The sequence below is a fragment of the Schistocerca piceifrons genome, chromosome 7 (genome assembly GCF_021461385.2).
Source record: "Schistocerca piceifrons isolate TAMUIC-IGC-003096 chromosome 7, iqSchPice1.1, whole genome shotgun sequence".
NCBI classification, from domain to species: domain Eukaryota; kingdom Metazoa; phylum Arthropoda; class Insecta; order Orthoptera; family Acrididae; genus Schistocerca; species Schistocerca piceifrons.
Window position 1 is genome coordinate 351575990 of NC_060144.1, and position 16965 is coordinate 351592954.

The window sequence follows — 16965 nt, forward strand, 5'->3', positions numbered from 1 at the left end:
TATGCTGTGTTTTTTCAAAATTTTATGAGAGTCCATTTGCAGAGAACGACTTAATAATTTTCTGAAAGACATTATTGACAATTTCCTCAGCTAATTCTGCTGTAAATGTGCAGCAGCTTGCCTGTATGGCTAACTGGGACGACAGGTTAAGTGTGGAACGTGTTCGCCTCCGGATCACAGACGGTGGTGACGTAATCAGCCTGACGTTCTTGACATGGTGGCACGCGGCTGTATCGCCGGACATCCCCTCCCCCCTCCCTCCCCTGGGGGTGGCGGCAACAGGTGACCCCGGCCGCTACGTTACGGTAACGGGCGGCGCAAAATAAGTCCAATTTCATGCAAATGACGTCGTCCGTCGCGGAGTAATTGGTCGCATCCGACTCGATTATCGGTGACGGCGACGCCGGGGGCGGGCCCGGCGCGGAGTGCGCGCGCCGTCGGTGCCGCCGCCGACGCCGCCCCCGGCCCGGGGGCGGGTATATAGGCGCGCGGAGGCGGCGGCGCGCCACAGCCGCTCAGCATGCCCGCCCGCAGGTACACCGCAGCCGCCCTCCTGGCAGCTCTCGCCCTCGCCGCCGCCGCCGCCGCTGAAGACGGTAAGTGTCGGCCGCCGCGGGAGTGGCCAAGCGAGCCGCCCCCTTCCGAGTATGCTGCGCTCAACAAATCCGCTTGTATTCTGAATCACGCTGTCCTGTAGCCACTAGCTACATTTTGCTTTAGGGCCTTTCCGTAGCAGATGACCGATAGTTGCCCACCTAACCATCCCCAGTCTGAATGAAATTCCGCAAAAATCTTATTAAAAAGAACAAAGCTTTGCAAAAATTTGAGTTTAAGGTACCAAAAAGATCGTGATTTGCGAGGATTTCAGTAGAAGCAGCAAAACGTTGTATGAGCTCTACGACAGTTTAGTCAAAATGGAACAGTTTAGAGTTAGCAATAGTAACCCAATGCAGGTCAGTAACACACAGAGTTGTAAAACTTCCATACGGTAAGGTAGACTACCATAACTAAGCGTATACAGCAGTACATACTAGCTGTGCTCAGTTGAGGTCGTAACCGCCTTGCTTATACGTAAGGTGTGTTGCATACCTATTGGGCGTTACCTCATTACGATCGCTTTGTTTGTGTATGCAATCAATGTCTCACTAGGTTCCCCCAGGTTAACCGTCTAGAAACCGAGTGAGGGTATACAAAGGCCCATGTAAAGTACGGAAAATTTTCGTTCTACGTTGTTACCCTCCTTTCTGATACATAAAGAAAGCAGTATTTGTAGTAAAATTGAAATTATCTGTGCTTAACTCAGGTTTTAATAAAAAATTGTTGATTTATAAACCGAAACGGAGGGATATTGTAGTAAAAATAAAGAGAACAATGCAGGTATATCATATAGCAGTAGAAAACGCAATTTCTACAACAAAAAAGTAAAATTAAAAAAAAAAACACAAAACAAAAATATATCAAACGTCGCTCCAACATGTTTCTGTTACTCATGGCCAACTTTCACATTTATAAATAATAACAGGAAACTCTTACCTTTGATCGTGATGAAGAATGTTCTGTTAAGTACAAAATATCGACAGTACTTATGTAAATTTTTATACTGGTGCATGTAAACTGTACTTGATCAAAAGTAATTGCTTTGGTTATGATTAAGCGCAGAAGTTAAGCTAATTTTTATTATTTATGAAATGCAATTTCTGTTCTGGAAAGATATAAAATACACAGTTGACTAGCACTGAATAGTGTATGGTTCTTATTATGTGCAAAACAAATGATCAAGAAACAAGGGAAGTCGTCAGCTCGCAGTTTCTGTCATGCATTCATTTCTTCCCCCACCACCACTACCAATACTACCGTTAATCTTACCATTCACTTGGTCATTTATGTACTGTACCAAAACTGCCGAATCGTAGCTATGGTAGTGCGCAACTCTAGTAGCACAACTTTTTGTCTTTCCAGACTGTTAGAGTTTCAAGGCTCTGCCGTTCACAGTTTCCGTGCCACATGATATAAAAGCTGGGAAAAAAATCAATTCTGAGAATTTTTAATCATTTTTTAGGGTGCTACAGGTTTTGGCCAAACAAAGTATGTGGCAACAGTCATTTGTGAATATTGGAAAAGTTTTTAACATGGATACATGTCACGAAAACTTTTGCACAAAATTTGTACATACTTTGATATATTGCTAAATGTTATCTGCTCCTACTTTCTTAATTTTTGTTTCATTAACACGAATAGCTAGTCTTGTACTAGAAAAGGTTTTCTTTATTTTGGGGTTTTTCGGGAAAAGGTTAAATAAACAAGACTGAAAATGTTACTGTTCAATACACCATCATTTCAGTAAGAGCATTTTGTATAATTTTATGCTGTCTTGAGTTTGTCCAGAACTGCCGTAGAGCTTGTATAACATTTCGTAGCTACCCACTGCAAATCTTGAAACTTTTGTATCTTAAGCTGAAAACTTGCACAACTTACTTTTATACTACATAGAATATGTGTTCAAATTTTTATTGCAATTGGAACTGGTCAGGTGAAGACGATTCCTAAAACTGGTCCACTTGGTGTGGAATGATCCTATAACAATCAGCAGGTAATTATGTTATTACTTGGGGGAGCAAGTTTCACCATTTGTCGCTTCTTGTTCTTCGTTCCTAAAGTACGACATTCATACCTCGACGGCCTTCGAATTTATGCGTTTAACACAGGCGTGTGAAGCTCCTTGAAGGACAGTTTCAGTCAGTAACACTATGCCAGTCATCCGGTCTACGCACAACACAAATTTGTAAACATATTAGGGCTTACTCTTAAATTTCATGTCTTAGTTATTTGTGAAATGTTTGTTTTAAAACTGCATACAAAAATTTATATGAGTCTTAATAAGTTTAATTTATTTGATACATACATAGGCGTGAAAGCCTCCCCTTGAAAATGACTATAAGGAAGAAACCGTAATCGTGATAAATGGAATAAAACTAACGTCAGAGACGAAAATGTCCTGCAAAAAGTGGTATTTTTATCCTTCTGTGTGACTTTGAAAGAGCCTTCCGGAGGACAACATCGCCATCATTATAAATTTGTTGCATTTCAGTATTTAAGGACATACAGTCTTGAAGTACGCTGACTAAATCCATCTCCAGCCAGTGTTCAGGTTGTTTGTTTATTTATTCGCAGTGAGATTTTGAGACATTCAGTTTCACTATCAATTTATTATCAAGATGAACATAACCTGAGATAATTTATCTTCTTTAACATGACCTTAAGAGTTACGTTGTTCCTAATGTGTTCTATCCTTCAGTATCTCAGATTTCTTTTGTGACACAATAGCTCCTCAGTTTTCACTCATTTTGCAGTAAGTTATTTACAGGAAAATAGTTCGACTCCATACAATGGAATAGATTGTATCCGAAATTTCACCATGTGGAAACCTCTCGAAATATAAGGAATAACAACTCTGTAAATTCCTCATTCTGATGAATATGGAGCTAGGTACTTGCCTCCAGCTGTTGATAGCCATATCTGAAATCGTCCCTTCTCTAACAACCAAGCAGTTTTGTTTTCTTATCCAGTAGAGTTACTGGTATTTTAGACTCAGGGTAGCTTTAATTAATCTTTTCCCAGGATGTATTCACAGTGAATCCCATCTCTCCTCCGATTCAGTTATGTTTCTATAGATAGCCTTTCATTTATACAGACAAAATAATTGTAACGTGGGTATACGTTGTTTCACTTTTCTTGATAATAATGTCGTGAATTATGCTGTGGTGCAACAGTAACAGCTTCCAGCCCAAACAAGGGTTTCTAACTTCCTCAACCCCTTCACAATCAAACGACTATTAAGACAAAGTCAACAGCGTGTAGTTATGCTGAAAACGTTTCAGCGAGCGAACGCGACTTTGTTGTAAGGCTTAAATAAGTCACAACTATCAGATCAAAAATATTTTGACTGGTACCAAATGACAACACTTACATTACTCATTCTTACATTCATACCTCCCAGCGCAGTATTTGAATGAGGATTCTCGTTTATCTGGCGGAAAATTTGAAAAAATGACAAAACTGATTCTCGTCGTATGGCACCATTACTTTAGCTTCTGCCACTGAAGATATATTTTCATTCAGTCCTACTTCATAATAATTCCAGACGGGTAAGAAACTCTAAATTTTGTAAACGACTTCTTCTGACGATGATACACACCTACCAGCGAATGAAATTTTCGGCTACTGTTTAGCCTTTAAGCAGCTTTATATGTACTTCTTGTCACAAATTCTTTATGAGCATCTTTAGATATATGAATATTGTGTCTGATATCATTGTTTATTTAGTCTAACAATGTATCGTCTGTTCATTAGTATATTAAATTCGTTTACTCAGAGATTCGCCTGTCAGTACTTGCAGCAATCATTGACTGTCTGAAAATACTACCAATCTGTACACAAGATGTTTTAACACTAAGAAGTGAGAGTACAGACCATTCTGAACGAACCACTTTACGTAAACATCTATTCCAGTCTCAAGATTTCTGAGATGCTAAAGCTGTTTGGAACAGTGAAATGGCAATGCCGACAATGAAAGTACAGGGTTACAATTATTGAACGATGTGAAGAAAAACGTAAATTAGTTACAAACTACGGCGTGAACCACACTTTATTCAACACGTAAACGTCACTACAGATACTTGTCTTTAGTTTATGATATGTTCGATATCCCTGCCATCACTGGTGATAAGGTGGCTCAGGCGAATAGCGAAATTCTGCATGACCCGCTGGAGTGTCGGAACATCGATGCTGCCGATGACTTCCTGAATGGGTCTTTTCAGCTCACCAGTGGTTTTGGGATTATTGCTGTACAACTTGTCTTTATTACAGCCCCACAAAAAGGAGTCGCGTGTGTTCAGACCCGGAGAATATGGCGGCCAATCGAGGCCCATGCCAGTGGCCTCTGGGTACCTCGGAGCCAGAATGTGGTCCCCAAAATGCTCCTCCAGGACATCAAACACTCTCCTGCTTGGATGGGATCGACATCCATCTTGCATGAACCACATCTTGTTGAAATCAGAGCCACTTTGGATAATGGGGATGAAATCATCTTCCAAAAAGTCACGTACCGTTCGGCATTCACCATGCGATCAAGAAATATCGCATCGATTATTCTGTTCCTGGATACTGCTCACGACACAGGGGAAGAGACTTCTCGATAGCGAATGCGGATTCTTAGTCCCCCAAATGCGCAAATTTTTTATATTGACGAACCCGTGTAAATGAAAGTGGTCTTCGTCGCTAAACAAAACCGTACTAATTTCCATAGTTCCCCGCAGCCAGCTGTGCAGTTTGAACGTTCTAACGCTAACCGTTCAGAAGTTATGACGATTTTATTTCATATGGCAAAATAATGGTCACCATCTTTGTTAACAGGCCATTACTTTTATTGCTTTATTGTTAATATTCCTTTACAGAACCATCGCTAACTTGAGCGCATCACCCTTGTAAATAAACACTGTTCTGAAAATTGCCATTAGTGTCCAGACTTCAACTTTGGTTATCAACGTAGCATCTTTATAATGTAGTGTCACTGCTGTCTTTTCAATTAGCGCTTTAACTTCGCCATTGTACATTTCGAAGCATAATTTTACTATCGGGGATTCAGCAGTTATCTAAGGACCTACATTACGATTTCAATACAATCCGCGGGATTTATAATGCATTCTTTGAAATATACAACAGAAAGTAGCACTATACAGAAAATGAACTGTAACTCCCGTAGATAGGGTTTGTAGTTAGTTTTCCGTTCATTTCACTGACTTATTGTCGCCAAGAATAGCTACTTAGACCACCACTAAACCCACTTTTCCGAACAGTTTGTAAAACACACTGAAATAACTCGTGGCAGTTTTGAACTTAAGCTGTGCAGGATATTTTCAGTAAAACAATAAAAGAAAGGATTTATTAATTTCTTTTCACCTGCAGCGTTTCCTCTTCCGACAGCTTCAACCAGCTCTGTCTTGAAAACCACTGAAAATCCAGCGTATACGGAGTGCTTCGAAGGCTTTGCGTTAAACGACTAGGGGTAATAGATCACCTTAAGGCGGACAGTTTTTCGTAAGGACAAAATGTTCGCCGCCACTTCTCGGCAACACTTGGCGTCCATTCGTCCTTTAGTATTCACCGAGATTTCACTGAACCAGCAGCGTCTACTAAAAAGGTCTGCTGCATATTATTACCGCAATAACCTGATAGAGCGATTTTCAACTACGAAACCGTAGAATGAGTGTTTCCAAGCAGAGAAAGAAATCTTAGAAACGTATTGCGAACAATAATTTTGCTGGACCTACCTTTCACACGGAGCATAGAAGGGGATTATAGGCAACACGCAAGGCATAGACACGCCAAAGTATGCATAGGCCCTGCCGCCTCTAAGGAGCATAACCGATATAAAAAGACGGCTAAGGCCGCAAGGAACCGTCAACGAACATTTTGTGTCTACCAAAAGTGGTTCCCCGTGATGTGTACTGTCACCACTAGATGTTCGATGCAAATACTTTAGAACACCCTAGATATAAATCAAGGTTTTCTTTCGCAACGGTCAAACCTATCACAGTCTACTTCTAGCCTGCTTCCGCCTGACACATCCCATATAGCATAAACTTTCACAGACAGTTTCTGACCTTACGTATTAATTTATTTGTGTACATTGTAAATAGAGACGATCATTTTACAGTCCCATGAGTTCGTTTCAGACGATGTATCACCATTGAGGGTGGCCATGAATCAACAAAAAAATTACATTCCGAAACGAATCGTCTGGAAACATGTGTTTTGCTTATTGACACGTTGAGCGCCAATGAAGGCTTCTGCCATCCTTTCTTTATTTCTTCCCCTCAATCTTTGGATCAGTTGGTCTGTTGCTATTTCTGGGTCTATCAGTGTTCCTTCTCCCTCTGGGGGTGTAGTATACCAGTTGTTTTGGAATATTTTTACTGGCCATCCTTTCTGTATGGTCTTTCCGTTTTATTCTTTATTCTGTAACCTTATCATTTAAGTTATAAATTCCTACATTCTCGTTTTTTAATCTGTCTCTTCTTATTACCCCCTCGACGATTCCCAAAACTCCCATCTCGGCTGTCTGGAGCCTATTATGTGCTCTCGAGATCATAGTCTAGCTTTCACTTCAGTATAGTCCACAGGGAACTTACTTCAGTACCTGCTTCACTGAGATACGATATGTCACAGACCAAGAATCTGAAGGTGTTAATTGTTCAATACTTTTCTTTCCCGATATCAATTTACACTTAAGGGTTGTGAGACTTGGAATGCCATGGAGTCGGCTTTATTTGTCGATGGGCTTAAATTATTTTGCTCTACTAATTTATATAGTTCATACAGGGCTCTCTGTTAGTTGTCAGTTTTATCTCCAACCAGACTGCTGAGTTCTCCAGCCTTCCTGATCTCGTATAAGGACAGAGTGAACTGAGTTCCACGAAACATACTTCACGATCGCTGTATACCGTGTCTTAACTGGCTAGAATGGACGAGCCGCCCAATCGACACCCGTTTGTCAAGCAGTAACCGTATTCAATAGTCCATTAGTGGACGCATCTCTGTACTATTTGACGAAATGCCTCCCACCACCGTCCCTTACTTCATTCTCTCTGTTTGTATGTTGTCAGAGGCGTTTGACTTTTCGGATGTAGCAGGGCCAGCTTACACAGCATCCAAATACCGAAGGAATTTCACTACATCAACATTTTAAATCCGCCAACACCTGAGTCCCTCTAGCCAAGGGTCTCGTATTTTTGGGCCATTATTGCTCGCATGTGATGGATCCATTCCGAGCGGTTCTAGACTTTTCAGTCCGGAAGCGCGCTGCTACTACGGTCGCAGGTTCGAATCCTGCCTCGGACATGGATGTGTGTAATGTCCTTAGGTTAGTTAGGTTTAAGCAGTTCTAAGTTGAGGGGACTAATGACCTCAGATGTTAAGTCCGATAGTGCTTGGAGCCATTTGAATCATGGATCCATTATATGTAAAGACCGTACAGGATGGGCGTATGGCAAGGCGGTGGTCGACATTAAAGCATCAGGATAATATTTAGACAAAGGCCATTTATTGGCGAAAGCATGTTAAAAAGGGGTCACATAGGCCTAGCGATGTGAGGGTGAGCCAGAGCGTAGAGTTTGGCGAAATATAGTTCCCGAAGCTAACGAAAGTTGTTGTCTGCCAAACCTAAGTCCACAGTGCCGCAGCACCGGGAGAAGCGGGAGATGTTCGCTGCTACAGGGAGCGCGTCCAAGAGAGCGGGAAGACAAGAGTACAAGAGAGCGGGCCCGGCGACGGGCGGCCGGGTATATTCGACGCACCACGCGGCTTCCTCCGCCCTGATTGGTCGGGATCGAGAAAATCGTGCGGGCAGCATGGAATTTTAAAAGCGTCGACCTGCTAAGCGACGCCTGGGGCGGCGTTACCTCGTCAGCACGTGACGGAGGTGCGTGGCCAAGGTGCCCTTCCTCGGTGCTGACTTCCTGTTGCTACGCTGTGGGACGAAAGAATTTACAGGCAGATAATACTGCCGGCCGTGGCTTGACCGTAATGGAAAAATGAAGTTACTGTTTGAAAGCTCATATAATAAAGTAAAATTCACTACTGTCGTCAGTTCGTAATAGTACTCGATGTGCAGTTCCTCTTAACAGGACTAACGAAGAAGAACTGGAACAATTGTAACCTCCCCGCAAAAATATGAAAAAAGTCAATGATTATAACAATGTGCCAAATGTTGTCTTCCCACAGAAGTGAATAATAAAAATGAGCCAAGCGTAACCTGCTCGCAAAATTAAAGAATAATAATGGCCCAAGTGTAAACTTGCCACAAAATTAACGTTAAGATGATTGCTCATAAAACCCACAATAATATTAATTAAATAATGATCTATGCACTGAATGTAACATCTCAACACAAATAATTAAACCTGATAAATTTTATAAGGGCAGCTGCGCTGACCTTCGGCCCTGTGAAATAATTAAACCTGATAAATTCTTAGCTCAGTAAAACTGCATCTATATCTGCTCTTATTTTTCGGCACAGCTCCGTGCAATGCTGGCCTGTATTTAATTTTGATATTTGGAGGGAAAGCATGGGAAATATTATTTAACTTGGAATGAATCTTTTTTTTAAAAACAGTTACCTTATAAGAAATTATTATTGGGGCAATTCTTGAACAAATTAATTACAATTAATATACATTATAGAAGTGCGCAATGCTCCTTCATTACCTTCTATAACAATATACCTCGTCCCGAACCGTGACCAGAGATGCAAGGAGAGCACGCCGCCGACGCATGCCGACGCCCGCTCAGTACAATCGTCCACTCGCTACGACTACTACCGACTGACTACTACTGCAGGCAGAGTGCAACTCGCAGCTGACAACTCGCAACTGAACTACTCCCTCTGCCGACTCCACACACACTACAGAACTCTCGCGCGGTCAAGCGCAGACTAGCCACGATAAATAACTCTCTGGTCAGAGATTCTGTCATGCCTCGCCATCGCTGGTAATGAATATATATGAAACGTACGCGTTGCATAACCCTCCACGGGGGGGGGGCAAAAATTTGGCAGCGATGGTGAGTCATTTGGACTTGCCATGAGCAACAAATTTTTTCTTAACTAATTAACTTTACAAACAGAGAATATACAGATGGAGAACATGAAGTAAATATGGTGCACATGCACCGAGTACAAAACATATTAGGCAATAACAAAATGTGAGTACAAAACATATTAACAAATGACATAAGTGCACATGCACTGAAAAATTCTTCAAAGTTTTCACAACAAATAGACATAATGAGTACAAATCTCTTGACAAATGACATATGTGCACATGTACTGTAGTTCAGAACATATCAGCAAATCAAAAAAAATGTACATACAATGAGTAGAAATCATGTTAGAAAAATGACAAAGGTGCACACACACTGAAGTAGTGAACATATCAGGAAATCACAAATGTATAGGCAACGAGTACAAATCATATTGAGAAATGATAAAAGTGCACAGGCACTGAAGTTCAGTACAAAACATATTAAAAAATGGCAGAAGTGCACACACACTGTAGTTCAGAACATATCAGCAAATCAAAAAAAATGTATTGGTCACGAATACAAATCATATTAGCAAAAAAATGATTTTCGCTATGTTACAAGAATTAGGATAGGAAAGGGAAGGATTGCATCATGGTTGTAGCACTTTAGGTTGCACGCAGCTGCACTGAAAGTCCATATCTTTCTACTGTAGCACAACACCAAGTGAAACAATCTGAAGTTCTTTTCCCAGAAGTATTTATCAGCGTACACAAGACACTGAAATGTCGTAGTAATATTCCATGTTATCATTTTGGCAGTACATTAGGTTCACCAAACAGTGGGACCATAATAACATCTCCATCGCTTACAGTGGTGGACAGCATGTCGTGTCAACACCACGTTCTTGTAAGGTATACCAACGTAGAATTAGTGCAAAAACCAAATATAGTGCTCCATGATCAAGAGGATATACAGGACAAACGGATATAGCAGTAATTCAAGGTAGTTAGGTCAGAAGGTGAAGGACGTTAAGTCACATACTAGTCTTCACTGAGAATTACATTAGTAGTTTGCGGCATTCATTGCCCAGCTATTGAACATTTCTGTATCATGTATGTAGTATTACAGAATAATGTTCATAGATTGGCGTTTTACAGAGAACATTGGCACTTATTGCCTAATTATATTACATAATAATATTCATGTGGCATATTACAGAGAACATTGGCACTCATTGCCTAATTATAAATCATCAGAAGTCATTACATAATTATATTCATGTGGTGTTTTACAGAGAACATTGGCACTCATTTCCTAATTACAAATCATCAGAAGTCATTACTGAAAACAGGAGGTAGTCAATAACATAGTATTACAGAATAATGTTCATAATTAATCATTTGTCATCTCAATACAGTAATCAGTAGCATTCATTTCCCAGTTACAAAGTATAAAACAGGAGGTAGTCACTTGATGTCACCTGCAGCAAACTGAAATCTTTCATGCATTACCGTTTAGACAAGTTCGCAAGAGCGAACAGCTTCTATCTACATCTACATACATACTCCGTAAGCCACCTTACGGTGTGTGACGGATGGTACATTTCTGTTCCACTCGCAAATAGATACAGAGAAAAACGACTGTCTAGTGGTAGCGTCTTTCATTAATAAAAAAAACGTCCTCGGTCCCGGGTTCGCACCTCCCCCCCCCCCCCCACCTCCCACCACTCAGATTTTGGTTAAAAATTATCAGCTTCGGCGCCAGAAGACTCCCGACAAAAGAAGTCACTCTCATTCTGCTAACAGTCTTGTCAAACAGGGCGGAGGAACGAACAGAGGTTCAGTGCACTCTTTCGCTTGGAGTGCGAAACTGCCCCTAAAAGCGGAAGAATCAGCAATAACCAACGATTTGAGGATGCAGAAGGCAATGGAAACCACTGCATTAAAGATGCATAATGTGTATCCACAGAGCATATGGCCTTTAGTTGAAAATGTGTCATCATGATCTCCCCATTAGCAAAACATTCCGAAATGGCCCATCATTCGGATCTCCGGGAGGGGACTACCAAGGAAGAGCTGACTATGAGTAAAAAATTGAATAATCAACGAAAGTGTAAGGTTCTACGAGTCGGGGCGTGGAATGCTACAATTTTGGACGTGGTAGGGAAGCTAGAAAATGCAAGGCTCAATCTAGATATAGGGGGGTCGGGGGGGGGGGGGGGGGAGAGCGGAGTTAGTGAAGCGAAATGGAAAGAAGACAGGGATTTCTGGTCAGAGGAGTATAGGGTAATATCAACAGCAGCAGAGAATGGTATAACGGGAATAGGATTCGCTATGAGTAGGAAGGTGGGACAGAAAGTGTGTTACTGTGAATATATCAGTGATAGGGTTGTTCTAATCAGAATCGAGAGGCAAATCTACACCGACAACAATAGTTGAGGTATACATGCTGACGTCACGAGCTGAAGATGAAAAGATAGAGAAAGTATATGACGAGTGCCTAAAGGAAAACTATGAATGTGATTGGAGGGGAAGAGTAGAAGACAGGGCTGCTGGAGAATAGGGGTTGGTGTTAGGAAGAAGAGAAGAGAAAGAAGAGTTCTGCCTTAAATATCGGCAAGTAATAGCGAATACTCCGTTCAAGAATCACAGGAGAAGCAGGTATACTTGGAAAAGGCCAGTATGTTCGGGAAGCTTTCAGTTAGGTTACATAGCGATCAGGCACAGTTTCTGAAATCAGACATTGAATTGTAAGACGTAGAGCAGATAAGGACTCAGACCACAATGTAGCAGCAATGAAGAGTAGGCTGAAGTTTAAGAGATCAATCAGGAAGAATCGATACGCAAAGAAGTAGGGTACAGAAGGACTAAGAAATGACGAGATACGCTTGAAGTTCTCTAAAACTATAGATACAGCAATAAGGTATGTCTCAGTAGGCAGTGCAGTTGAAGATGAGCTTGAGAAGAAAAACATAGGTAAAAAGAATGTAGCTGCGAAGAAACTACGGGTAACAGGAAAAATACTTCAGCTAATCGATGAAAAAAGGAAGTACAAAAATATGCCGGGAAATTCAGGAATACAGAAATATTAGTTCCTTAGGAGCGAAATAAATAGGAAGTGCAGGGAAGCTAAGGCAAAATAGCTGCATGAAAGATGTGAAGAAAACGAAAAAGGAAATTGTAGTCTGAAGGACTGATCAGCATATAGAAAAGTCAAAACCATCTTCGGTGACATTAAAAGCAATGATCGTAACATGAAGAGTGCAAAGGGAATTTCCACTGTTAAATGCAGAGGAGAGAGCGGATAGGCGGAAAAGTACATCGAGTTCCTCTAAGAGGGGGAACACTTGTCTGATGCGATTGAGGAAGAAACAGAAGTCGATAGGGAGAGATAGGGGATCCAGTATTAGAATCAGAATTTAAAAGAGCTTTGGAAGACTTAAGATCAAATGAGGCAGAAGGGATAGATAACATTCCATCAGAATTTCTAAAAGCATTGGGGTAGGTGGTGACAAAACAACTATTCACGTGGGTGTGCGGGATATATGAGTCTGATGATATACCATCCGACTGGGAAATATATCATCCACACAATTCCGAAGACTGGAACAGCGGCAAGTGGTAGAATTATCGCACAGTCAGCTTAACAACTATTGCAGCCAAGTTGCTGCCAAGAATAATGTACAGGAGAATGGAAATTAAAATTGAAGATTTGTTAGATGGCGATCAGTTTGGCTTTGGGAAATATAAACGCATCAGAGAGGCAGTTCTGACGTTACGGTCGATAATGGGAGTAAGACTAAAGAAATATCAAAATAGGTTCATAGGATTTGTCGACCAGGAAAAAGCGTCTGACAATTTCAAATTGTGCAAGGTGTTCGAAATTCTGAAGAAGATAGGTATAAGCTATAGGTAGAGACGTGTAATATACAACATGTATATGCCAAGAGGTAATAATAAGAGTGGAACATCAAGAACAAAGTGCTCGAATTAAAAAGGTTGTGAGGAGGGAATGCAGGCTTTCGCCCCTACTGTTCAGTCTATACATCGAAGAAGCAGTGATGGAAAGAAAAGAAAGGTTCAAGAGAGGAATTAAATTTCAGAGTGACCTGATAACATTGCTAACCTCAGTGAAAGAGAAGAATTACATGATATGCTGAACGGAATGAACAGTCTACTGAGTACAGAGTACCGATTGATAGTAAATCGAAGAGAGATGAAAGTAATGAGAAGTAGCAGAAATGAGGACAGAGAGAAACTTAAGGGGAGGTACCGGTGAAATTTCAACCCGGTCGCAAAAAATCTGTAAAGGGCTACAAAATTGTTTTATAACATATCTTGGCCTGCTGAATTCCAACTAGCTAAACAAAATTTTTTCATCATTTTCGAATTTTAGATTGTTCAAAAAATCAGTATTTTTTTCAAATCTTTACGTGCAGTTGTTGATTATCACGGAATGTATACATAAAAATGTTTTGAACCAAAAATTTTTAAGTTGACAGAGAAGTAGCATTTTTTGTTTGTACCATTTTTATTTTTTCAAATAAATTGAAATATAGCGACCTTCATCATCATCATCTTCAAACATTCTATATATACGAAAAGAGTAAATCAATTATAAAAATTCTATATTTTTAACAATTGACAAGAATTTAGCGTGAAATAGAATACTACGTTATTATACAACGTTTGGCCAAGTATGAAAGATAAATAAATAAAAAAATAAAAGACGTCTTGACACGTTTGAAAATTAGACTCTTTATTTTCAGTTTACGTATTACATCACACATGCCCATCTCCGCTGAGTCTGTACGGGGGGTTCGTCGGCTGCGGGTATGGCTGGTTGAAAGTGGGTCTTTTCTGGCCGTCAGGCGTTATGCAGTTATCAATCGGCGGTCTTTCTGACCGCGTTAGAGCTGGTAGACTGCAGTGGCTTTACCGCAACAGTGTGTGTATATGTCGCAATATGAATAAAACAACGTAAAGTAACTGGACTGTGAACGAATGTCGACCACCTCCTCGCCCTAAGAATCTCACAACCCGCCGCCACCCATCCTGGATCAGAAAGGTCTATAAGTATTTACTTTCCAGTTCACAATTGAATCCGCCCTCGAACGTAAATCTCCATGACCGCAAAAAAAAAAAAAAAAAAGTAAATTATCCTTACACTTACTTATTTCCGTTGGTTTCGGTTGTACATTTAGATGGACAAATATACAAACACGGTTAAGGATGTACGTGCAGTTTATGCAAGTATGCAGACATATTCATATAAAATTAATATTTAAATTACATTTCTGTAGTATACATATCTATCCAGTGATAAAAAACTAACTATACTTCAACTTTTTTGAAAAAATCAAAACTGCCACAATAAAGTATACTACCTCTCCGTCAATTTTAAACATTTTTAGTTCAAACACTTTTTTTTGAATAGCCAACGTATGTATAGGTTAAAAGAATAACGATATTTTCAAAACTAAAAAATTCAAAATGATAAAAAAATTTGTTTAGCAAACTGGGTTCACCCACTGAATCCAGCATGCCAAGATATGTTATGAATCAAATTTTCAGCCTGCTGCGATTTTTTTGTGACCGGGTTGAAATTTCAGCAGTACGTCCACTTAACATTAGGATGGTCACGAAGTAGCTGGAGTTAAGGAACTCTGCTACCTAGGCAGTAAAATACCCCATGACGGACGGAGCAAGGGGAACAACAAAAGCAGATTAGCACTGGCAAAAAGAAGCCTATTAGTATCAAACATAAGCCTTAATTTGAGGAAGAAATTTCTGAGAACGCACGTCTAGAGCACAGCATTTCATGATGGTGAAACGTGGACTATGGAAAAACCGGAACGGAAGAGAATCGAAGCATACGAGATTGGTGTTACAGACGGATGTTGAAAATTAGGTGGACTGATAAGGTAAGGAATGAGAAGATTCTGCTCGGAATCAGAGAGGGAAGTTATATATGGAAAACACTGACAAGAAGAAGGGACAGAGTGATAGGACATCAGTCAAGATATCAGGGAATAATGTTCATGTTACTAGAGTGTGGCCGCGCGGAGTGGCCGCGCGGTTGGAGGCGTCATGTCACGGACTGCGCGGCCCCTCCCGCCGGAGGTTCGAGTTCTCCCTCGGGCATGGGTATGTGTGTTGTTCGTAGCATAAGTTGGTTTAAGTAGTGTGTAAGTCTAGGGACCGATGACCTAAGCAATATGGTCCCTTAGGAATTCACACACACACACACACACACACACACACACACACACTAGTGTGTGCTGCAGAAGGAAAAAGCTGTAGAGAAGGACAAATATTGGGATACATCCAGCAAATAATAGAAGATGTAGGTTGCAAATGCTACTCTGCGATGAAGAGGTTGACACAGGAAAGGTGTTCGTGGCTAATGGTTCTCTAAATTTTCTTAATAGTGTTCCTGGAAACGAATTTCGTCTTCCCTTCACACATTTCATTTTAAGTTCCCGAAGCATCTCCGTGACATTCGCGTTTTGTTCGAACTTAACCAGTGACAAACGTAGCCCGTCTCTGAATTCCTTCCACGTCCTCCTTTAACCTTTGCTGCAGATCCAAAATACTCGAGCAGTGCTCAAGAATAGGTCGCATTAGCGTCCTATATGCATTCTCCTTTACAGATGTACGCCACTTTCCGAAAATTCTCCCAATAAACCGAAGCCAACCATCCGCCTTCCCTACTACAGCCTTTACATGCAACGTTAAGCCAAGTTACTTCAACGACGTCCGCTCGTTGCTTATCCACTATTGAACTTCCCCGTCCTTAATACACTTACTAAGCACGCACTCTTCCAGAGTAGGATTTACAATCTGTTTAAACTTTCCCCATAATTCTTTTATGTTCATCACGCTAGAACTAAATGATAGAAATTCATTGTCTGAGTGAGATGTTAACATCTGCTTATCTGATATTTCTAAAAGAAATACTCTCCTAGCGTTCTTGATTGATTTATGAACTTTCGTATCTATGATGTCATCATGACCACTAATTTCCGTCTCTGTACTGACACCGTAGATAAGGTCTGGCCTGTTTGTAGCTAAAAAGTCTAAGGTATTTACATTGCGTGTGGGCTGCCAAATTGACTGCTCAACTCAGTTTTTGTAAAACGTGCTCAAAACTAATTCAAGACTGTCTGTCTGTACCATCTACAATGAATCCATAGACCTGGACTTCTAGGGCTCTCTCTGTTCTTCCTTTAAATGTTCTTTACAAGGGAATTTAATGTTTAATTCCTCTGTGCTGTATCGTGATTTCTACAAGTCTCTAACTTTTGGGAGTTTTGCATGCGGATCTTTTTATCTCCGTTGACCGGTACCGTTCAGCTCGCATTCCGGCTAATTGTATTCCCTCTAA

The 16965-nt window shown here is 40.7% G+C and overlaps 1 protein-coding gene across 1 annotated transcript in view; it reads left to right on the top strand.

Moving 5' to 3' along the window:
- The first annotated feature begins 520 nt into the window (after window positions 1-520).
- Window positions 521-16965, top strand: part of LOC124805699 — a 149090-nt gene continuing 132645 nt past the window's right edge. Inside the window, exon 1 of the mRNA XM_047266269.1 lies at window positions 521-596. Coding sequence (XP_047122225.1) covers window positions 521-596 — 76 coding nt within the window. The remainder of the gene's footprint in view (window positions 597-16965) is intronic.